We start from the raw sequence: 24,223 nt of genomic DNA, 5'->3' as shown, positions 1-24,223 counted from the left end.
GTCTGTGGTTAGAGGCTGAACTGGCATTGGCCTTACTGGTCTTGCTGGCCCCTCCTTGGCTCCAGAGAGCCCTGGGGTGGCAGTGTTGGGTGAGACAGCCTCTCTTCCAGGCATCTGTTTCCTTTTCCTGGGACCTAAATAGGGGATTGGTCCAGATCTCATAGCCAGGCCCTGCCTGCTGCTCCGGTTTAAAGTCCTCCCCCACACACTGTAGCGAGGGTACCTCCCCCTGGATGAGATGCTCCTCATTGGCTGTTGTGAGGTCGCTGGCCCTCCTGATGCCTGTGGACCACAAAAGGGTGTCCTCACTGAGCAGATGGAAACGGATTTTCATCTCCACAGACAGGCTGCCGTCCTCATTCATGTGGACCTGCTTCTCAAAGTCATCACCAGCCACCAAGGGGCCAAGGTGGGTAGGGGTGTCCTGAGGGTGCCTATGAATGGCAGAGCCCAGCCAGGTGCGATGCAGAGACCCTGGGGGATCGCTGAGACCAGATCTCTCTGACAGCCCGGAGAGCGGCCTCGACCTGCCGCCTGACTTGGACCTTGAATGGATGATACTTGGCTTGGCTTTCGGTCCCCAGCTCCCTGGAGTGAAGTGAAGCATAAAGGGGAGGGTGGGGGGGGGGATGGTGAGTAGCGTTGAGGAACACCAAGGTCAAAACATGCAGGCTGGTCAGGACCTGTTCTCTGCCGAACAGCACTACCCGCCTCAAGCACAGTGTCAGGGCAGAATACAACAGCCCTGAGCAGCCCATTTATGCACCCGTGTCGCTGAATGGCCTGAGCATGGAGCCTGAGTTCAATCCCCAGGCTCACTACTTAATAGCTATGGAGCTCTGGGGAGAGGACAGCATCCATTTGGTAGTTGTGTTTTGATGGTTTGAGCCAATGCGTGGAAAACACTCAGTAGCTTCTAACACACGGTGAGATGGCAGGCAGAGCAGAAGTGCCCAGAGCTAATTCCTGTCTTCTCTCACCACTCCCTGGACAAGTTGAAATCGATAAGCTACTGCATGTGAACCTGATGGTAAGCTCTACAATGCTGTGCAATGATTACTAGTGATTTATCTTCCTATCACTCATCAGGCTCTTGGGTTGATCATTGCGGATAGTACCAGTTCCTGAGAGGCAAGCCTGCACCTCAACCCATGAGAAACAGGAGACCAGAAAGAAGTCGTCTCTTATAAACAGAGAAAGGACTGACCCTAATAAAGAACACAGCCCCTTGTGTTAGCGTCCGATCGTAACCCACTACACTACAAGGGCTTTCCACATTCCATCTCAAGCTAGTGGTTAGCAAGAGAGAAGAGCTGACAAAGGCCACCAAAGACAGACTGCCTTTGCGGGTGTCTGAGTAGGAGAAGGCTGTGCCTAGGTCGAACACTACTCCCAGAAGAACCAAATGCTTCTGGGAGCTTCTCCCAAAGAGGCCCGGTGTCTGTCCGTGCAGCTCCAGCACAGCAGACAAAGTCCCTGCTGTTTCCTCAGGAGATTGTCACAGTGGATGTAACTCTGTGCACTCACCAAAATGTCCACTGCCACTCCTGGTCATTTTGCTCCTCTTCGTCATTTTTGGAATCTGGAATCTCTTTCTCTCAGATTGTATATAACCACATCTCAAGTCTGGTACCTCGTAGGCGTTTGATTTTGCTTTGCTTTTACTTCTAATACTTTCATGATTCTAGGTGGTTGTTGTTGATTTTAACACTGGGACCTGATTGTAATAATTTTCTTAACTCAATAAAAATGAATAAAATAGTTACTATGTTTCTCCAGCTTATAATGACACACATATTTTAAAACAATTTTTATTGTGATTAAGTGGGAAAATTCCAGATCATCGATTTTCAACTCAATACTTTAAACTGTTCCTCAATCCCCTGACACGATTTATCCTACCCCTCTCCTTTTATTCCTCTCTCCCTCTTGGGGATGACTGTCTCCCCCACTGCACCCAACTTAATACTTGTCACCCCACCCATCAGGCCACCTGATTCTTTTTTAAAAAACATTTTATTAGGGGCTCATACAACTCTTATCACAATCCATGCATATACATACATCAATTGTATAAAGCGCATCTGTACATTCTTTGCCCTAATCATTTTCTTTCTTTTTTTTCTTTTCTTTTTTTACATTTTACTAGGGGCTCATACAATAAAGATTAGTTACAAACATAGAGCTCAAGATTTCCTAATTCCTCTTCATTTACATGCTCCCTCTCAATTGTCAGACGTCCAAACCAAGTGAGGTTGAGAATGATGAAAAGGAGGAGGAAGAGACAAGAAAGATCCATGATCAATGGAGATAACCAAGAACTGGGCCCAAGGCAATTCATTAAGTGGAAGAACTCATTATCTGTCTACCCCGCTGGGCCACCATCCAGTGCAAATAAGGTGGGGGAACAAAAACGAACTCACCATTTTTGTTCTTTGAAGTCAGGTCAAATGATGTTTCCGTTCCCCTTCTCCTAAAATGTTCCATTGCAGGAGGTCGGAAGGGCTCCTGACCAGCACACACCAGCACCAAAGGACTGTGCAGCAGACCGTGCAGGGAGTCCACCTGATGGAGACGGGGGAAGTGGGGTCATGTACTCCAAGCACACGCATCATTAAAGAACTATGTCCCGCCTGCCCGCTCCTGATGTTTGCACTTTTCATCCTAGATTCCTGATCCAAGGGAAGGATGCTACTCAGTCTCCGTAACACCTTCATCATCAGCTAAGGACTGAGATTTTACTACAACGGCCTTTCTCTCTAACTACATTCCTCCTTCTACTAGCTATGAGCGATAGGATTTGGAATTTACCTTGGACTCCATGATGGAAAAGAGTAAGAAACTTGTCAGCCTGCTTACTGGCTTACACTTTTATCTTCAAATACACACATACACACACACACACACACACACACACACACACACGAGAAGGCCTTCCTCCTTCCACATGGAGGCCTCCTTCGCGATGTCGCCCTGTTCTCAAGGGGCGTCCCCTCTTGCGTGCAGATAAGTTTCCCGGACCAATTCAAGGCCACTGCCTCTGCTTCTGCTCTGAGTGGGTAAGGAGGGGAAGGCACATTCTCTCCATGGGCAGCCTTGGCCTTCAAGCTCCTGTGTAATTGTCTAGGCTCGTGCGCAGACCCTTATGCTCATTCTTCACCCCGACACCACGCACCCCTGCCCATCCCTAGGCCAGGAGTGCAGCGGGCAAGAGCAGCCGTGGACTCTGCCAGGAAAAAAGTGTTCCTGCTTTCAGAAAAGCTTCCCTGCCCAAGGTGGCCCTACCTGCCTGAGCATTGCGCACATATAGCATGGCACTGCAGTTAGCAGTGGCGAGTGGGGCTTATCTCCATCTTGAAAGTGCATAATATTATCTTTTCCATTTTCTCATTACGAGGGTGTGCTCCTTAAATATGGCATGAAAAAAAAAAAACCCCGAGAGAACTCTTACATAGCTTCCCCAGACCTCCCTTTGGATGCATTTTAAAGTTGTAGTTTTTAGTGTTTTCGGCTTTCTTTTCCATTGGGGTATTTTGTTTTATGTCGTTTGGTGCACACCAAGTCTTTCAGGAGATTCGTGAGGTTTCTTTTGAAGCTGCCAGGTAACCTTCATTGACCCAGATTCCCAGTCCATCACCACAAGCAAACACACTCCAAGTCCATCACTGTGTCTTAGCCATGGTTCTAGGGAACAAGACTCTCCAGGAAGAAACAACCTTGAGAACTAAATAATGCTCCCATTTTCCATTGGAAAGTAACATTGTACCCAAGTTGGAAGAAGTCGAAGCTGAAGATCCATGATAAGGAGCATTACTGTGGGTGCCCATCCAATAGAAGACCTCCACATTTATATTCAGGGCACCATCCTTTCTGGGAAGCCATGAGATGTTTGCAGAACCTGTGAGTCCTCTAGCAGGTCTATATGACAAGGGAGTTGAATACTCTAATATCTCTTTCTCCAATTAATCACACTTGCTCTCCCTTTCACCACACCCCCTAACTGTGCGATGATAGGTACCCAGCCCTGTTTGTCTGCATATTCCGTAGTAGTACATGGTGGTTGTAGAATCATTCAGAAGCATTATTGCAGAATGACTTTTAAATAATATTGACTCTACATTTTGTCAGCACATCACTATAGTCAAATCACCTAATCTCCCATCCTCAATTTTCTCATCTATAAAATGAGGGTAGTAAAGAGGCTTGTAAATCACATCATCCAAATCTGAAGGAGAGAATGGCATCAGAGTTTAAATCGCAAACCCTGGTTTGCAGAAGGCTGTGGGTGACAGTGTGAGTTCAAAAGCCGTTTGCCGGACTCACATATGGATTAAGCGTACAGTGAATTCCCTCTGACAGAAAGCATTGTGAAGTAGATTCTGATCATTCGAGTCAAGTTAAAATGTAATATTTGATCTCCCTTTTGACTCTTTTCAAAGTTGGTTCCGTTAAAAAAAGTTTACAAAAGTATGGAGTAAGTGACCGTAGACTAGGGATGCGACTAGCTGGCTATCATGCAGAGGGCTCTGGAAAGTGGGTTACTGCAGATAGAGCTGGGTTTAAATTTAACACCTTATCACTTGATCTCCCTTTTAACCAACTTTAGAGTTGTTCAAGTTTTAAATATTTTCTGCTTTCTTTTTGCTTGACGCTTTTCCTGTTTTGTTTTGTCATTGGTGCTTGTCGTTGTATGTTGTGCATAAAATCCAGGCTCGTAAGCTCTCTAGAGACAATAACCGGACTACTAATTACCTGGATCGTTCAGTATTTTGCACATGGAATCCATTAATATTTCAACTTGAGACTTAAATAGTTTTCTTCACTTCTTTCAGCTTGAGATACATATGATGAAGTTTTTCTATGTTTTAATTTGGTACTATTGTTAGTCTTTTTTTTAATTTTTGGGTGTGGGTGTGTGTTTCAGTCTATGAAATCCAGGATAGGTAAACCTATAGAGACAGTAACTGGTTTCATGGTTTCTTAGAGGCTGGGTAGAAATGGGGAGCTAATAACAATGAGTACAAGAAAGAATAAAATGTTCAAAAATTGATTGTGATCATGATTGTACAATTCTTCTTGATATGATTCAACTATTGAATCATATAATATATGAATTATATGTACATAACATTTTTAAAAAATTTAAACAGGAAAGAATTATGCTTGAGCATGCTCTTCCTTTTTGGCTTTCTACCGCAGGTCTTTGTTCATTTCATTATAATGTTATTGTTGTTCGGTGCCACTGAGTCAGTCCCAACCCATAGCGACCCTATGTCCAACAGAACAAAGCACAGCTGGTATGTTTGAGCCCACTGTTGAGGCCAAGTCAATCCATCTTCTTGAGAGTCTCCCTGTTTTTCACTGCCCTTCAACTTTACCAAGCATGATGTCATTTTCCAGAGACCTGTTTGTACTGATAACATGCCAACAGCACATGAGACGAAGTCTCACCATCCTTGTTCCTAAGGAACAGTCTAGTTGTACTTTCTTCAAGTCATCTGTTTGTCCTTTGGGCAGTCCATGGTTCCTTCAATATTCTTTACTAGCACCATCCAAATGCATCGATTCTTCTGTGTTCCTCCTGATTCAATCAATGTCCAACTTCCACATGCACATGAGGCCATTGAAAACACCATGTCTTCCACCCCACCCCACCCCCCCTTACAGAAGGGTCACGGAGAGGAGACAAGCCAGTCAGGGTGCAGGGTAGCAACGATGAAACATACAACTTTCCTCTAGTTCCTAACTTCTTCCTTCCCCAACTATCATGATACCAATTCTACCTTACAAATCTGGCTAGACCAGAGAATGTACACTGGTACAGATAGCAACTGGAAACACAGGGAATCCAGGACAGATGATCCCTTCAGGACCAGTGGTGAGAGTGGTGATACCAGGAGGGTAGAGGGAAGGTGGGGTAAAAAGGGGGATCCGATTATAAGGATCTACATATAACCTCCTCCCTGGGGGACAGACAACAGAAGAGTGGGTGAAGGGAGATATCAGACAGTATAAGATATGACAAAATAATTTATAAGTTATCAAAGGTTGATGAGGGAGGGGGGAACGGGGAGGGAAGGGAAAACAGGAGCTGATATCTAGTACTCAAGTAGAAGGCAAATGTTTTGAGGATGATGATGGCAACAAATGTACAAATGTGCTTGACACAGTAGATAGATGGATGGATTCTGATAAGAGTTGTACAAGCCCCAAATAAAATGAGTTTTTGAAAAAGAAAATACCATGTCCTCAAAGTGTCATCCTTGCTCTTCAACACTTCTTATGCAGAAGATTTCACTGATTTAACACGTTGTTTAATATTTTGATGCGGTTGATGGTGGATCCAAGTCAGATGAAATTCTTGACCACTGCATCTCCATGTATCGTGATACTACCTATTGGTCCAGTTGTGAAGATTTCGGTTTACTTTACACTGAGTTGCAATCCATATAGAAGGATCCTTTATCTTTCAGTAAGTGAGGTTGTCATCTGCACAGGCCTTTGTCTGACCCTGATGCCTCATCAAGCTTCTCAGATTATTTGCTCATCATACCTATTGGATAAGTATGGTAGAAGGATACAACCATGGCACACACCTTTCTTGATTGTAAACTATACAATACTTGTCCATGTGCAGATTCCACATGAGAACAATTACGTGTCCTCAAATTCTCATTCTTCTCGAGGTTACCCATAGTTTGTTCTGTTCCACGCAGCCAAATGCCTTTGCATTGTCAATAAAGCACAAGTCAACACTTTTCTGGTATTCTCTGCTCTCAACCAAGAGCTTTCTGATATCATTAATGACATTTCTTGTTCTGAGTCCTTTTCATTATAGTACTTTATTTTATCTTCTTGAAATTTTCTGCTCAGCTCTTTCTTCTAATCGGCTCTCCAATTTAAGTACTCTATATTCAAGAGCAAATTTCAGAGTTTCTTTTGACATCCACGTTGGCATTTTCTTCCTTTCCTATCATTTTAATGACCACTTGCTTTCTTCATGCATGATGTTCTTGATGTCATCCCACAGCTCGTCAGGTCTTTGGTCATTATGTTCAATGTGTCAAACCTATTCTTGAAATAGTATAATCTTAACGTTGAATTTGGCTCTTATTGACTTGTTTTCATTTTCTTCAAGAAATGTTCACCAAATTTAATTTATATAAGATTAGTCACAATTTATTCCATGCTCTTTCCAATACTGTCAAGCCCAGAAATCTACAAATACATTCCCTGGACTCCCTCGATGCTCTGAGTGTCCATGTGGAAAAGGATCCACCAGTAGCTGCAATTGTGTAACCCACAGAAAACTATAGTGACACCACTACGTCTTCTTCATTTTGGTTTTGACTATTGCCACCAGTAGGCAAAGGTCGACAGTGTAAAGAAGCATCTGTAGCTGGGACAGCAGAAACCACACTTATTGTGTCAGTACCCTGTCACCAGCTTCCTGCATGCCAGAAGACAGTTGTGATGTCATCGGCTTCCTTATTCTTTGTACCAGCAAGGGGGTGATACTGAACGCTGTCCTTTAATTATAACTCTCTGATAATCATAATAAGCTGGATTCTCTAAAGACGTAAAGCTAGTAACATTTCTATAGAGAGAGAAATTTATACCAAGGAAATAGCTCACACAGCTGTAGAGGTAGGTCATTCTAGGCCAGCGGTTATCAACTTGTAGGTCGAGATGACCCCTTTGGGGGTCAAATGACCCTTTCACAGGGATCATCCGATTCATCACAGTAGCAAAATTACAGTTATGAAATAGCAACAGAAATAATTTTATGGTTGGGGTTTCACGACAACATGAGGAATTTTATTAAAGGGTCATGGCATTAGGAACCACTGGGACAAGCTGAGTACAGGTACATTCCAAGTTTCTGGTTCAAGTGTTAAGATGAAGGCTTTTCCTGACTCATATGGTTCAGGGGCTGATGAACCCAGGATAGACAGTAACACCACTGGCTGATGGCTTCAGAGGCTGATGGATCCAAATTTGGCAGATCAGATCCAATAGCAGACCACTGAAGGCTCTTGGAATCAGCAGGCAATAAGGAAGACTATTTGCTCAAGTCCAAAGACCCACAGATCAGTGAGCCAGATGCAGGATCCAAACCCAGCCAAAAGCAAGCAAACTTTCCCCCAAATCCACTTATGTAGGAAATACACCACTCCCCTGAGGAAACTTCCTTTCAATTGCATCAAGGTTGTGGCTTGACTAAGAGGGTTATTCCACCCCAACAACTGATTGGATTGCTCAGGGTAGTTTGGGGGAAAAGTCCAAGGAATTTGACTCTCTGTTTTTGAAGGAACCGTGGAATTTCTATACTAATTTATGGGAAGAAGTTAGTAGTAGCTCAATCTGATCATCAGGGCCTTGGAATGAACTAGATTGGAGGGGTGATCTTACATTGCTAATCATGTACTTTAGACCAAATTTCTTTTCTGCCCTTGGTGACCCAGACCTCATGCTATAGGCTACCTGGATTTTATATTTTGTCTTTCTGAGATATACAACATTCTTCATAGGTCGCATCAAAAGGATCTGTTTTGGAAACCCTATTAAGTGAACTGGACTTTACCTTACACATACCTGTCAGATAAAAGGGACTGAATTACTCCTTTGGACTTCCAGCTAAAACACCCTAGGGTGAGAAGAAGTAGAACTTTGAAATCATCAGATTTAGTAATTAGGTTCATATTTCTCGCTTTCAGTGTTGTCCAACAATTGGCCACTTAAGACCAACAAATGTTTATTTTCATTTTTGTATCATGTGTTTCAGCTCTGCCGACATAATTTTGCCTTAGTGAATGAACGTTATTAAAATTTTAGGCCCAAATACATGCATGTACATATGTAAATAGATAGATAACAGTAAGGAAATAGATCTGTGAACTTACATTTATATGTTAAGTATTAAGGTAGCAGATGGGCATTGGGCCTCGTCTCAAGTATTCCCTCAATGCAAGAACACTTTGTTCTAATAAACCAGCATTCTGTGATGTTCACCTTCCAAACACGATTGCTAAAGACAAATGGGTGCATAAGCAAATGTGGTGAAGAAAGCTGATGGTGCCCGGCTAACAAAAGATATAGCATCTGGGGTCTTAAAGGCTTGAAGATAAACAAGCAGCCATCTAGCTGAGAAACAAAAAAACTCATATGGTAGAAGCACACCAGCCTGTGTGATCACGAAGTATTGATGGGATCAAGTATCAGGCATCAAAGACCGAACAAAAAATCATATCAATGTGAGTGTGTGTGTGTGTGTGTGTGTGTGTGTGTGTGTCAGGGTGGAGACCCAAAGCCCATCTGTAGATAATTGGACATTCCCTTACAGAAGGGTCACAAGGAAGAGATGAGCCAGTCAGGGTGTGCAGTATAGCACTGATGAAACATACAACTTCCCTCTATTTCTTTAATGCTTCCTCCACCCACCCACCCCCATTATCATGACCTCAATTCTACCTTACAAATCTAACTAGACCAGAGCACGTACACTGCTACAGATAAGAGCTCACAATACAGGGGCTCCAAGAGAGATAAACCCCTCAGGACCAATAATGAGAATAGAGATACCAGGAGGGGAAGGAGAAGGTTGGGGGAGAAAGGAGGATCTGATCACAATGATCTACATATAACCCCATCCTAGGGGGATGGACAACAGAAAAGTGGGTGAAGGGAGACAGCGGTTGGCGTAAGACATGGGAGGGGGGATTATAAATTATCAAGGGTTCATGTGGGAGGGAGGAGGAAGGGAGAAAATGAGGAGCTGATATCAAGGGCTCAATTAGAAAGAAAATATTTGGAAATGATGGCAACATATGTATAAATGTGCTGGACACAATGGATGTGTGGATGTATGGTGAGAAGAGCTGTAAGAGCCCCCAATAAAATGATTTTTTAAAAAATTTTTGCTGGTATCTAACCCTCATTGATTTCTTAGCAGTGATCAATCACTTAAGTTTTTAATCTGAATAAGTGAATATTCCATGTGTTTTAATCTAAAAAGTTCTTCGATGTATGTACATCTTTCTGTTCTTACTCATATTTTAAACTCCATACCATTAGCTATATTGATGATATTATGATTAGAATTACCAAATGTCCCATGCAAGTAACCTAGAGTGGGTTTTCATAATCATGTGAAAGTTGGACACTAAATAAGGAACACCGAAGAAGAATGGATGCATTTGAATTACAGTGCTGGCAAAGAATACTGAAAGAATCCCATGCTGCCAAAAGACCAAACAAATCTGTCTTTGGAGAAATACAGCCAGAATATTCCTTTGACGCAAGGATGGTAAGACTTGCATATTTTGGACATGTTATCAGGAGAAGCCAATCCCTGGAAAAGGATATCATGTTTGATAGAGAGGTGTGGCCAAAAAGAAGAGCTTCAACAAGACGGATTAACACAATGGCTGCTGAGGGGCTCAAAAATAACAATGGTAAGGATGCCACGGGGCCAGCCAGTGTTTTGTTTTGTTGTACACAGGGTCACTAAGAGTTGGAACTGTCTTGATGGCACCTAAATTACAACAAGTGGATGAGGGATAAATATAAACCTTAGATATATCAATGGGTTTTGAGCTCATACTTAACTGTAAGCCCTAATCTAAGAACAATTAATCCTTTAAATGGCCCTGCTTGATACTCGTCACCATGAAGTGAAGATATGGGTGCTAAAGTGTCATGAAAAGATCAGAAAATGCCCAGCTATCAGAAAGAATCATATTTGGGGTCTTAAAGTCTTGTCTTAAAGCAAGCAGCCATCTCAGTGAGGTGTAAGCTCTGTGAGGTGTAAGTTAAGTACCCATGCAAGGAGCACACTAGCCTATGTGATCCAAATATTGAGAATAATAAAATCCATGAACAGAGGAGGAAGCTGTATTAGTGCTTAAATTCTGAGTGCTTTTTTTTTTTTTGCAGAAGGCTATAGATGACACTACAAGCTGAAAATCCATTTGCAGAATGCCGACATAGATTAAACCTCTATTGAATTCCTCTGACCATTAACAAGGGATAAGAATAGTTTTGCCTTCAGACAATGCATTGGAAAGGGAATTACTTCCACCAACACCTTGCAACCAGCCCAAGGAAGAGGAATCTCCCGAGGTATGTCCTTGATGGAGATCACCATGCTGAGGATCACATAGTCATGAGTCAAGCCCTGACTGCTTTGGAGAATCCCCTGTAAGCTCCCCTGTCTAACACAGTGTGCATGTCCTAATAATGCCCCCCCATCCTGTTTTTAAGAGTTCCATCAGTAATTAAGGTATATTGATCAGCTACCAACCATTTTTGTGACAGTTTTCTTTGACCTCCCGTGTTCTTTTTAAAGTTCTGTATTTCAGCAAAACTTTGGACATCATTATGATTTTGAACTAATGGTCTCTCTCATTTAGATGATATGTCTCAACAGTTAACTTGTCCTTGTCCCATTTGAGACTTAGTAAATGTTCTCTTTAAATAACATTAAAAATAAACTGTAGGGTTGATGACAAGAAAAATAGTGACTATATTTCTCAAAATAGGCCCAGAGTATGAAAATATGAAAATATCTCCAATGTGAATGCTTGCACTACAAAATTAAACAGACAAACAAAAACAACTCATTGACATCAAGTTGATGCCGATTCATAATGATCCTATAGGACAGAGTTTCTAGGAGTATCCCTGTGAGTTTCTAAGACACTAAGAATTTACAGGAGTAGAAATCTTAGTCTTTCTCCCTCAGAGAAGCTGATGGTTTTGAACTGCTGATCTTGCAGATTACAGCCCAATGTGTAACCACGACACCACCCTCAGTAATCATGTGGACAAATAATCTGTTCAGAGGATTTCAGTCACACTTTTCTCCAGTAATCCAAGATATATTCAGTTGGCTCATGAGCAAAGTAGCATTAATTGACAACATAAACACATCTTCATTGATGCTGACCTTGCCGCTGTTGATGAAGGTTTCAGTTGCCAATGGCAGAGACCAAAGATAAACGTATTCTCTGTAGCATACCTGGAGGGAATTCCCCAGCTATTAGTGGAAGGCTGATTAGATTGGTCCCCTTCATCATGGCAGAAGTGCAGAAATTTGTATTTGCTGAAGGAGATAGTTATTTTAGATATGGACTTCCTCCTTGCTCATCATCTTTCTGCTAGTTTCACTATCCATTGACGTACTGAATACCTTATCATTGCTGGATTAATTCTATACAAAGAATCTGCTTCATTGCAAAATAAGTGATACAATAGGAAAATACCTAGGGAACTCCTGTTCTCTGTACCCTGTCACCCAAAAGTACATGTTCTCTATCACCTAAAAGTAGTCATACTTATGGGACAATAAAATAGCTCATTGTTGGTATTGCTAGGTGCCATTGAGTCCATTATAATGCAGAGTGACCCTATACTCAACTGAACAAAGCATTGCCTGGTCTGACGCCATCTTCACAATTGATCCTATGATTGACCTCATTGTTGCAGTCACTGTCAAACCATGTCCTTGAGGACCTTTCTCTTTGATGCTGTCTCTCTGTTTGCTAGTCTCCTTCTCCAGAGACTGGTCTCTCCTGGAAACATGCCCAAACCATGTAAGATGAAGCCTTCCATCCTTGCATCTAAGGAGAACTCTGGTCATATTACTTCCAATACAAATCAGTTTGTCCTCTTAGCAGTGTGTTAGTCAGGGTAAACTAGAGAAACAAGTCCACAGAAATGCATATGGATATAAGAGAGAGTTTTCTATAAAGAGTAAGTGTACATTAAGAAAGCATCCCAACCCAGTGCAGTCCTAGCAAATAAGTCCAACATTAACCCATTGACCCATATGTCTGACACCAATCTACAAAGCCCTCCTCCATCTCACAATACACACACAATGATGCCGACTGCAGGAGGAAAGCAGACTCAGTGAATGTGTAGGCATCTCAGCGCTGGCAGGGGTCTCCACAGGGATGCTCCAGCACTCAGGGCTGCATTGGGGTAGGTCCATGTGGCTTCTCCTCTAGGGATGTCTTGCAGGAAGTGAGCCTTGCCAGCTGAAGCAGGGAACTGCCTAAGGCAGCTGCACCCTGGTCCGATCATCAGAAAGCAGAAGACCCGAGAACTAGAAAGGTGAGGTTCACCAAGCCATTTATCTCTCCACCCTTCAATTAATCCCACGTGTGTTTATTGGCTAGGTTGGCACAATAAATCTTAACTATCTAAACAGTCCACAATACTTTCAATATTTGTCTCCAGCACCACAATTCTAGTGCATCCTGTTATTGTTTCCAAAGGGTTATCTAATTTGGCTTTCATGTATCAAATGATCTTAATTATACAAATGAACATAGGCAAGTCTAACATGATTAATGAGATAAGACAAATAAAACCCATAGTAGTAAGGGAGGAAATATTAAAGAACTATAGAACAGCTATGTGTTTTACCAGGGCTGTGTCACACCCTGGATTTACCATACCTTCTGTGTGGCCCTTCTGAGAGGAACCGTCAATTATCTTACAAGTGAGTTTTGTGTCTCCACTATATCCACACTCCCTCACGTTGCTTTGGTTGCTTGTTTTTGAATTTCAGATAGATCTTTCCATTCGGATATCTCTTTCCTCATGATCACACAGGCTAGTGTACTTCTTCCATGTGGCTTTTTTGTTTGTTTGTTTCCCTGCTGTGTGGCTGCTTATTTAAGTATAAGCCTTTAAGACCCCAGACACTCTATCTTTTAATAGCCGAAAGTCCATCTTTCAATACATGAAAGTCAAGATAGATAACCCTTCAGAAACAGTAACAGGAATAATGGTTCCCTGAGGGCACAGGAATAGAAGTGGGTCAGGGGAGAAGGGAGAGCTGAAAGCATTGATGACTGTATAACCCCACTTGAGGGGAGCAAACAACAGAATTGGATGTGAATGGATATATTGCATGGTGTAAGATATGGCCAAAAGAGTGGGTGGTTCTTGGGAGGTAGTGTGGGGGAGGGATGGCATAAAGGGGAACTGATATCAAGGAGTTCAAGAAGAAGGAAAATGTTTTTAAATGGATTGTGGTAGCAATTGTACAATAATCCGTGATGTGATTGAACTGAAGAAACTTATGATAGCTGTAAGATCTCCAAATAAAATGATTATATTAAAAAATTCTAGCGCATCAATTCTTCTCCTGTCTTCCTTTTTCAGTGTGCAACTTTCACATGCGTAGGAGGCGATTAAAAATATCATGTCAGGACTGGCCCAGACTGAGCCAGTGACACTGAGGCAAACCACGAAAAGTGTGCGGCAGAGCAATCGTGGGAGCAGAGCAGGGAGCCCCCAAGGGGTCAAAGCATGGTACCCCATTAGACTTGAATGAAGGACATCCCTAGAGATCAAACATCAGACCTTGATCTAGTTACAAGTTTTCCTTTCTTTAAAAAATTTTTTCTTTTAATTAATTTATTCTTCTATGGGTAATTGGTTCCCTTTTTTGTTGTCATTGCTGTGTTCTCACTCATTGCCTATCTTGCTATGGCTTGATTTTTGGTGCATATTATTATCTCTACAGATCTATCTGGATAAGATAGACTGGATGAATAGTCTGGAGGAGAAAACAATGGGACCAATGGTTTCGGGGGAACATGAGAGAGGGAGAGAGTGGGTAAGGAGATGGTGCTGACCAGCACAGGGACAGGGGAGCAACAAGTGATCCAAAATCAGTGGCAAGGAGGGTGTGAGAGGCCTGGTAGGGATTCAGCAAGGGCAAGGTATCCAAGAGAAATTTCTGAAATCCAAATGAAGGCTGAGCATGATAGGGGGACAAGAGGAAAGTAAAAGGAAATAGAGGAAAGAACTAGGTGACAAAGGGTAGTTATAGAGATCTAAAGACTGGAATGTACATATGTAAATATATTTGTATAACAGTGTGGGGAAACAGATCTCCATGCATATATTTATAGGTTTGTATTAAGGCTTCAGATGGACATTGGGCCTCTACTCAAGCACTTACTCAATGCAAGAACACTTTGTTCTATTAAATTGGCATTTCAGGATGCACACTTTCCCGACATGATTACTGAAGAAAAATGTGTGCATAAGCAAATGTGGTGAAGAAAGCTGATGGTTTCGGTTGGCTATATAGTGTCCAGGATCTTAAAGGCATGAAGATAAACAAGTGGCCATCTAGCTGAGAAACATCAAAGCCCACATGGAAGAAACAAACTATCCTGTCTGACCATGAGATGTAGAAGGGACCAGTTATCAGACATCTAAGAACTAAAAATCATATCAATGGGTGCCCACCTTCCTGATATGATCACTGAAGACAAACGTGTGCATAAGCAAATGTGGTAAAGACAGCTGATTGTGCCTGGCTATCAAAAAATATAGCATTCTGGGGTATTAAAGGCTTGAAGATAAAGAAGTGGCCATCTAGCTCAGAATCAACAAAGCCCACATGGAAGAAGCACACCAGCCTGTGTGACCACAAGCTGTCGAAGGGATCAGGTACCAAGCATCAAAGAACAAAATATCATATCATTGTAAATTTGGGTGAGTGCAGAGTGGAGACTCAAAGCCCATCGGTAGGCAACTGGACACCCCTTTACTCTAGAGTTGTGAGGAGGAGATGTGCTAGTCAGGATTCAAGATAGCAATGATGAAACATATCTTTCCTCTGTTCTTAAATGCTTCCTTCCCCCCACTATCATGATCCCAATTCTACCTTACAAATTTGGCTAGACCAGAGGATATACATTGGTACAGATAGCAATGGGAAACACAGGTAATCCAGGACAGATGACTCCTCCAGGACCAGTGGTGAGAGTGGCGATGCCTGGAGGGTGGAGGGAATGTGGGGTAGAAAGGGGGAACCTACTACAAGAATCTACGTATAGCCTCCTCCCTGGGGGAGGGACCGCAGATAAAAGGGTGGGGGGAGACGTGGGATAGTGTAACATATGACAAAATAATCATAATTTATGAATTATGAAGGGTTCATGAGGGAGGAGGGAGGGGGCAGGGGGAATGAGCAGCAGATATTAAGGGCTCAAGTAGAAGGCAAATGTTTTTAGAATAATGTTGGCAACAAATGTACATATGTGCTTGACACAATGGATGGATGCATGGATTGTGATAAGAATTGTAAGATCCCCCAATAAAATTACTTTCAATATCTATATCATGGCTTGGATCAGGTTCACCTTATTCCTCAAAGTAATACCCTGGCTTTTCAATACGCTGAAGAGATCTTGTGAAGCAGATTTACTCAGGGTAGCGTGTGCTTTGACCTCTTGCCTGCTGCTTTCATGAACATTGAGATTGTGGATCCAAGAAAGACAAAATCCTTGACAACTTCAAACTTTCTCCATTTGTCATGATATTGCCTGTTGGTTCAGTTGTGAGGATTTGGGTCTTCTTTACATCATTGAGTCATAATCTACACTGAAGCCTGCAGTACTTGAGCTTCTCAGCAAGTGCTTCAAGTCCTCCTCACTTTCAGCAAGCAAGGTTATGTCATCTGCATATCATAGGCTGTTATTAAGTCTGCATACTCATTTGCTGAGTATACAGATTGAATAAGTATGTTGAGGTGACACAAGCCTGATGCACACATTTCTGATTTTAAAGTGTACAACATTCCCTTGTTCTGTTAATTCACACAACTGCTCTTGATACATGTACAAGTTCCATGTGAGCAGAGTCAAGTGTTCTGAAACCACCATTCTTCTAAAGGCTATCCATCATTTGTTATAATCAACACAGTCAAATGCATTGGCATAGCCAATAAAATACAAGTAAACATCTTTCTGGTATTCTCTGCTTTCAGCCAAGATCCACCTGACATCCTCAATAAGATCCCATGTTACACATTATATTCTGACCCTCTGGCAGCTCCCTGTCAATGTACTGCTGCAACCGTTGATGGATCATCTTCAGTAAAATTTTGCTTCCTTCTGATATCAATGGCATTGTTTTCTAATTTGAGCATTCTGTTGGGTCACCTTTCTCTGAATGGTGTGGTAGTCACCTAATCTGGTGTCAATTTAAGGATTAAGAGCTATCAATCTGGAGATAGCCAATGAGACTTCTGTGTGGGCATGACCCCCTCCTGAGAATTCTGAGAAATCTGGTACTTCCTCACTGGAAGCAGAAGACACCTCTCTCTCTCTCTCTCTCTCTCTCTCTCTGCTACTCTCAGGGAGGCATTGCAGAAGACAAGCCACATGGACACAACCAGACCTCGGAAACCGGAGAAGCCACAGAGAAACCCCTGCCAGCACTGAGATGTTTACAATGCCACTGGATCCAAAGACTTTCTACCCACTGAATTGTGATCATCCTGAATTTGACTTCATTGCATGTGTTTTGTGGATCTGAAGAGGCCTTTGTAGATTGGTATTAGACATATGGACTAATATCAGAATTATGGCCTTGGACTGAACTGGGTTGGAATGTTTCCTCAATGTTCAATTTCTCGTGTATATAAACCTCTCCCTTATATACATATGCATGTTTATGAATTTGTTTCCCTAGTCTACCCAGACTAACACAAATGGGGACACATATGGATTTCTTTCAGTCAATTGGCCAAGTAGCTGTCCAGTTTTCCTGGCATAGACGAGTAAGTGCTTTCAATGTTTCATCAGCTTAGTGAAACATTTTCTATTCCATCTTGTAGTCTTGTTTTGACTAATGCTTTCAGTTCATCTTGAACTTCTTCCTTCAGCACCATTGGTTCTGGCTCATATGCGACCTCCTGAAATGGTGGAATGCTAACTAATTCTTTATGGTGCAATAACTTTGTGTATTTTTTCCATCTTCCTTTGATGCTTCCTGTATCATTCATTATTTTGCCTATAGAATCTTTTGCTATTGCAATTCATGGCTTGAATATTCTCCTGAGTTCTTTCTGTTTTAGATACGCTGAGTGTGTTCTTCCTTTTTGGCTTTCTAGCTCTAGGTCTTTGCACATTTCATTATAATATTTTACTTTGTTTTCTCGAGCTGCTTTTAAAACTTTCTATTCGGCTCTTTGACGTCATGATTTCTACCATTTGCTTTAGCTATTCTCTGATTAAGAGAAAGTTTCAGAATCTTTTCTGACATCCACTTTGATCTTTTCTTTCTTTCTTTCTAGGCCTTTAGAGACGTTTTGCTCTCCTCACAAATGATGTTTTTTATATCCTCCCATAGCTTATCAGGTCTTCTGTCATTAAGGTATTCTTGGGGATCATTAAGGTATTCTCAAAATTCATAGAGGATAAATGCAAGGTTGGATTTTGGCTCTTATATACTTGTTTTAATTTTCCTCAGCATTATCCTGAACTTACATATGAGCAATTAATGGTCTGTCCCATCAAAGACTCAATTTGGAAACCAACTGAAAGCTATCACTTCATGATGTTGAAGTGTTGTCTCTCCAAATGTGAAATGAGGTCTGAAGTAGCAACCAATACACAGTGCTGTTTCTCGACAGGTAGCAGATTCGTAAGAATTAAGCAGTAAGAAGAGTGGCTCCTCTCCCTATTGTGCCTGCCGACCTAATGGAAAAAGGCACTGGTACTGCGTGATGCGGTTGAACCATGGAATCCTATGACATCTGTAAGAGCTTCCGATAAAATGATAGAGTAAAAAGCAAGAAAGAAAAAGAAAAGGCAGTTCTATTCTGTCAAAAAGCATTTTTACATTTTACCGACTGTAAACATTTTGCTTTTCATACTAGCAGCTTTGAACTCTGCTGGCTTAGATAGCTCAGAACCCAGGGTAGAATATTCCCTTTATGAGACATAACACTGGCTTGATGATCTGAAAGGTGAGACAGTCTCCTAACTATGTGGAGCTCTTTATAACCCTGAACCGATAGACAGCACGAGGGTTTCTTTGTTAGATGAGATGTTTGATTTTGATGATCAAGGGGAAATAGAATTGCTGCTGCCCAATGAGAAAGGGGAAGAAAACATTCGTTGTCCTGTAAAGCTTCTGAAATGCTCTCTGGAGCTGCCACTTCCAATGGGTGCTGGGGTGCTGACTGAGGGCAGAAGGGGCATGAAATGGAGCATGGAAGTAAATGTTAAATACTAATAACCTTGTTATTGATAAACTAATTTTCTACACAGCTCTGCTATATATTTTTATACTAACTCAAGTTCTATTTTTTTACTCCTGTTTGCCTATATGATTTTATATAAAATATCTGGGCAGTAATGGGCTTGATAATTCATCCTTCAGATACCGGATATTAAGATATAACTGTGACTAGATTGTGAACTAGGAGAGGGATGAATACGGCAACTGGTGAGATTGTGTGGAAGAAGATGAATTTGCTTTCATTGTAAAAAGAGCACTACACTCTTAGATCGGAATGTGTTACTTTAGCTTCTGTTTGAACATTAAAGTATTAATAGCACAGTGTACACAGATGTACATACACAGCTAGAGAATTGGACTGTGGGGAGACATCCATTCTGCTCATTGCTCATGCTCTGCAAAAACTGAGAAGGCATCAATTATATCCACTAGCCTTCTTTACAGTTAGAACTAGATATAGGTTGAGTTTTCCATCAATTAGATGTCTTTGGTCAGCATATGGCAGGCAAAAACAGGCCGATACTATCTTTTCTTTGGGCAATATTTACCACCAAGGTATGTTGATAACAGGAAACCATGACAGCTAAGGTGGAAGAGACAACTCAGTACTCAGTATTTTCTGGTGTCAAGAAGCAGCTGGTCAGTTTCCAAATCCCAGCTTTATATGTGTGGGTACCTACAGGGGAGTGTTCTTGTACTTGAGAATTACAGTAGGGCCAAGCAGAGGGAGCTGTTTGTTGTAGGATACTGGAAGCCATTCCAGCAGATCAGCTGGAATTCAATCCTGCAACTTTTCAAAGGTACAACTTACAATGCAAAGCTTCCAGTGTCCTGTATTAAACTGCTTTTTGCTTCAGGTATTTAGCAGTGTCTCCTTCCTGACCTGAACGTTCACGGAAATCAGTTGCTAAGAAGAATAGGGAAGAAAAGAGTGCAAAGGCCACGAAGCACAGAGCCTGGCACTTCGTCAATGTTCCTTACCTGGTTGCTAACTGAAGAGCAATTGCTCACGTGACAAACTTACTGAATGCCTCCCCTCTAACCACCTTAAGCTAGTCGCAGAGAAGTCAATAGCCTCCTTCTAAGACAAAATGTATTCGAAATGATGTGTTCATATGCTTACTCCTAGCACCTGTGAATATTACTTTATTTTGAAATAATGTCTTTATAGGCATAATTAGTTAATATGAGGTCATACTGGTATAAGGTAGGACCTAGTCAAACACGAAGGGATATAAGACAGAGGTTGTACATTGGTGCATATGGGGCCTGGAGGCACAGGGAATCCAGGGTGGATGATACCTTCAGGACCAAGGGTGTGAGGGGCGATGCTGGAAGAGTGGAGGGTGAGTGGGTTGGAAAGGGGGAACTGATTACAAGGATCCACATGTGACCTCCTCCCTGGGAGATGGATGTCAGAGAAGGGGGGGGAGACTTTGGATAGGGCAAGATATGACAAAATAACAATGTATAAATTATCAAGGGCACATGAGGGAGGGAGGAGCGGGAAAGGAGGGGAAACAAGAGGACCTGATGCAAAGGGCTTAAGTGAAGAGCAAATGCTTTGAGAATGATTGGGGCAGGGAATGTTCGGATGTGCTTTATACAATTGATGTATATATATATATATGTGTGTGTGTGTGTAGATTTTGATAAGAGTTGTATGAGCCCCTAATAAAATGTAAAAAAAAGAAAAAAAAAGAAAATGATTAGGGCAAAGAATGTACAGATGTGCTTTATACAATTGATGTATGTATATGTATGGATTGTGATAAGAGTTGTATGAGCCCCTAATAAAATGTTTTTTAAAAATTGGTGGGAAAAAATGGGATTAAAAGATAGTGGAATGAAACCAACAACAATATCCTGTTAAACCTCCCAATTTTTGGCCCACTCAACCCCATCCCTCCCCTCCCCCTGTTCCCACCCTATCCTGGACCTCCTCTTAATCATCAGTCTTGTCTATGATGTATAAACCATGATTATGCTTGTCTCCCTCATAACAATAGTGATAGGAAATATTTGTCTTTGTAAGATTGCCCAAGTTTGCTAAGCAAAAGGTCCTCTAGTATTGTCCATGTCTTGCATTTGTCTTTTTTTTGTTTTTTAGAGTTATCCTTGTTTTTATTGATACATAAAATTCCTTATATGAATGTATCACAGCTTGTTTATCCATTCCTCTATAGTTGGAGTTTGGGGTTGTTTCCATGTTTTTGCTACTGTGGAAATTGCTGCAATAAACACACACACACACACACACACACATAATGGAATTCCTCCTAAAGTGTTTTGGAGTCCCCTCATATGACTGATGTCCTTATAAAAAGAGAAGAGACACAGGCAGAGAGATAAGAGCGCAAGACAGGTCTGTGAAGACATTGGCCGAGACTGGGATTCTGTTGTGTTGCCCCAAGAACTTCCAACTGTCCCCCAAAGTGAGGACAGAGGGGGAGCAAAGTCACCTTCAGAAACCTGGGAAGGCATCAGCAGGACCAGCACCCTGATTTCAGACTTCCAGAAGTGTGAAGTAACGCATTACCGCTGTAGTAAGCACCCTAGTGTGTTACAGCAACCCAACTGCCCAGATCATTCTTTGAAGCCTGGGTCTTGGGGAAGCCTACCTTTTTCCCACTGGTTGTGAACACCCGCTTCACGGGAACGTGCAGGACATCAGAGGCTTTGCGGAGAAAGGCCGAGAAGCTGCTCGTGTCCCTGGGACTGAGAACCACTGTCCGCTGGACTCTCGGCTCCGTGTTCTTAACCAGGAGTATCCTCCTTGGCACTTTAGGGCCCTTCCACGAAGAGGGAGTTTCTGATGCGCCACGCTGGCCTTCAAAATCACCCGACAGCTGAGCAGAGGGATCCCGCCCCTGCTGCCTGTCAGGCCCCCTGGGAGCTTGAGGGGGTTTCCTGTCAGAGCAGAAGTAGCAGCCCCCATCCTCCAGCTGCTCCAGGGTGCTGAGGCAGTGCAGCCCCCGGGGCGTGGTGACGGAGCGTACCCCGAAGGAGAGGGGCACACGCTGGGAGAGCTCATCCATCAGGGCCCCGAAGCTCTTGAACGTGCGCTGGTGAACTGCCAGCTGCACCCCAGAAAACCGGGCATCCCCTCGCTTCAGGAAGGTTATCTTCTTGGCTGGTGTGATCTGGGTGACGGAGGAGGTCCGAGCCACAGAGGGCAGGAGGCACTCACGGCAGGTCGGGACCTGGGCGTCTCTCTGGTGGCCGTTCATGGCTTGGAGGCACCGGTAGCTGTAACCAACAGAAGGAGAGGAGAGTCAGTGGGAATTTGGCAACTCGTGGGATTTTGCATGCCACCTCTCTTCCTTTCCCTAGAGAGGTGCTCCTGCCTAACTCCAATTTGCTCCGCTCTCAACTACACAGAGATAAATGATGTTAGGATAAAACAGGACAGTCAGGGTGACTGGTATCCAAAAGAGCAAGTTCAAACCCTAATGGATCTGGATGGTAAATAACATTGTCTGTGTTTTTGCTGCACCCCATATGTCAAATTTGGACCTATGAGGCTAAGCAAAAATTATTGCGATATGGGGGAGGGAGGAAAAGGAAAAGGGGGCTCAAGTGAAAGAAAATGTTTTGAAAATGATGACAACATATATAAAGGTGTGTGACATAACGAATGGATGTATGGATTGTGATAAGAGCTGTAAGAGCCCCCAATAAAGAGTTTTTAAAATAGTACTATCAATGCATAGAGCCATCTATTAAACAAAAATGTCAGAATGTGTAGCTGATGTTTCTTGGCATATCCTTTCTCTAGGTCTCACTTCTGCAGGTGGTGTCCCCATCTCTCTAACCCTTCCCTGGGGAATGCTGGGCTCGTCTGGTTACATCACAGCATGCTGGTATCTCCTTCCATCTAGTTGATTTTGAGTCCTGAGACCCTAGAGGACAGGGTAGAGCTGCCCCGGTGGGTTTCTGAGACGGTAACTGTTTGCGGAAATAGAAAGCCGCATCTTGGCCCTGCAAAGCAGCTCACACTTTCAAATTGCTGACTTTGCCTTAACTCCCTATCTTTGAGAGACGCCGATTGTATTCTTTTAAAATAAGTTTTGAATTGGGGGACCGAAAAGAAGTCTCAAGATCAGAGATGTAGGGTGGATGGGGTAATGGTTCCTCATAATTCCCAAAGGACAGCCTGGTTACCCTTGCAGAATGGCTGTCAGATGCATAGTCAGAATGGGCCGGTCCAAAGTTCCTGACTATTTTCTCACCAATGCATTTTTCCAATTAAAACAAACAAAAAACTAAAACCACTCTTTCTAAAAAGCCTGCATGATCATGTGTGTCCTTTGCGAGAATTTATCAAGAATTACTCTGTGAGATACCAGAAAACTTCACAATGCTATGCACTAACCTCTCGGCATTGAATTTAACTGACCCAGCAGATCCTCTCAGTGCTACTTTGCCCCCAACAGTTTATTGGCATCTACTTCACACAGCCTTATGTAATTCAATAGTCCCGTCACATCGAGGAGAGTTGTACAAGCACCATCATGATCAGTTTTAGAACATTTTCTTCATCCATGTACTCATTATTATTAGCTCCCCATTACCCCCCATTCTCTCCTGTCCCCAAGGAACCATTAAATCAATTACCGTCTCTATAGATTTGCCTATCCTGGATTTCATATGCAGAGAAACACTTAAAACCAAACTAACAATAAAAAAGTAAGACAGAATGAAAAGAAAACCTCGAACAAGAAGAAAGCAGAAGTTACTAAAAAGGAGGGGAAAAGTAAGTGGATCATAAGGGTGATCAATTGATAGGGTGCCAAATGTTAACCGGACTGCACCGCAGGCACCACTGCGCTTCCCAATGCACATTCTGCACGTGAGCAAAGTAGCCGTTCTCTTTGCAGGAGATCTCTGGAGACGAAGCCACGCTCATTGCTTAGAGAACTTGTCTGTAGCCACAGGAACATGTTTAAACATGTTTTGTTTTGAATAAACTGGTGTACATTTGAACGTGGACCCTAGCAGCAATATTCTTATTTGCCCTCCTCCTTGTAATAATAATCAAATAAATGGACATAAGCAAAGAGCCTGGCACCGAGCCAGGCATCAGTAAATGACTATTTCCTTTCCTTCCTCTTGCTGCTTCTATTACGCTCTCCAACCAAATCCCGAATTCTCTCTCGGACCT

At 42.5% G+C, this 24,223-nt stretch overlaps 1 protein-coding gene across 1 annotated transcript in view; it reads right to left on the bottom strand.

Moving 5' to 3' along the window:
* The window catches only part of RP1L1 (RP1 like 1), a 30,965-nt gene extending 8,676 nt beyond the window's left edge, over positions 1–22,289 (bottom strand). The window contains exons 1-3 of the mRNA XM_075557200.1: positions 21,681–22,289; positions 2,424–2,565; positions 210–588 (exon numbers count right to left, since the gene is read on the bottom strand). Of these exons, the coding sequence (XP_075413315.1) occupies positions 210–588; positions 2,424–2,565; positions 21,681–22,289 (1,130 nt within the window). The remainder of the gene's footprint in view (positions 1–209; positions 589–2,423; positions 2,566–21,680) is intronic.
* Between the last annotated feature and the right edge of the window lie 1,934 nt (positions 22,290–24,223).

The sequence above is a fragment of the Tenrec ecaudatus genome, chromosome 8, assembly GCF_050624435.1.
Source record: "Tenrec ecaudatus isolate mTenEca1 chromosome 8, mTenEca1.hap1, whole genome shotgun sequence".
NCBI classification, from domain to species: Eukaryota; Metazoa; Chordata; class Mammalia; order Afrosoricida; family Tenrecidae; genus Tenrec; species Tenrec ecaudatus.
The sequence above is the reverse complement of the archived record's forward strand: the minus strand, read 5'-3'. Positions and strand labels throughout refer to the sequence as shown.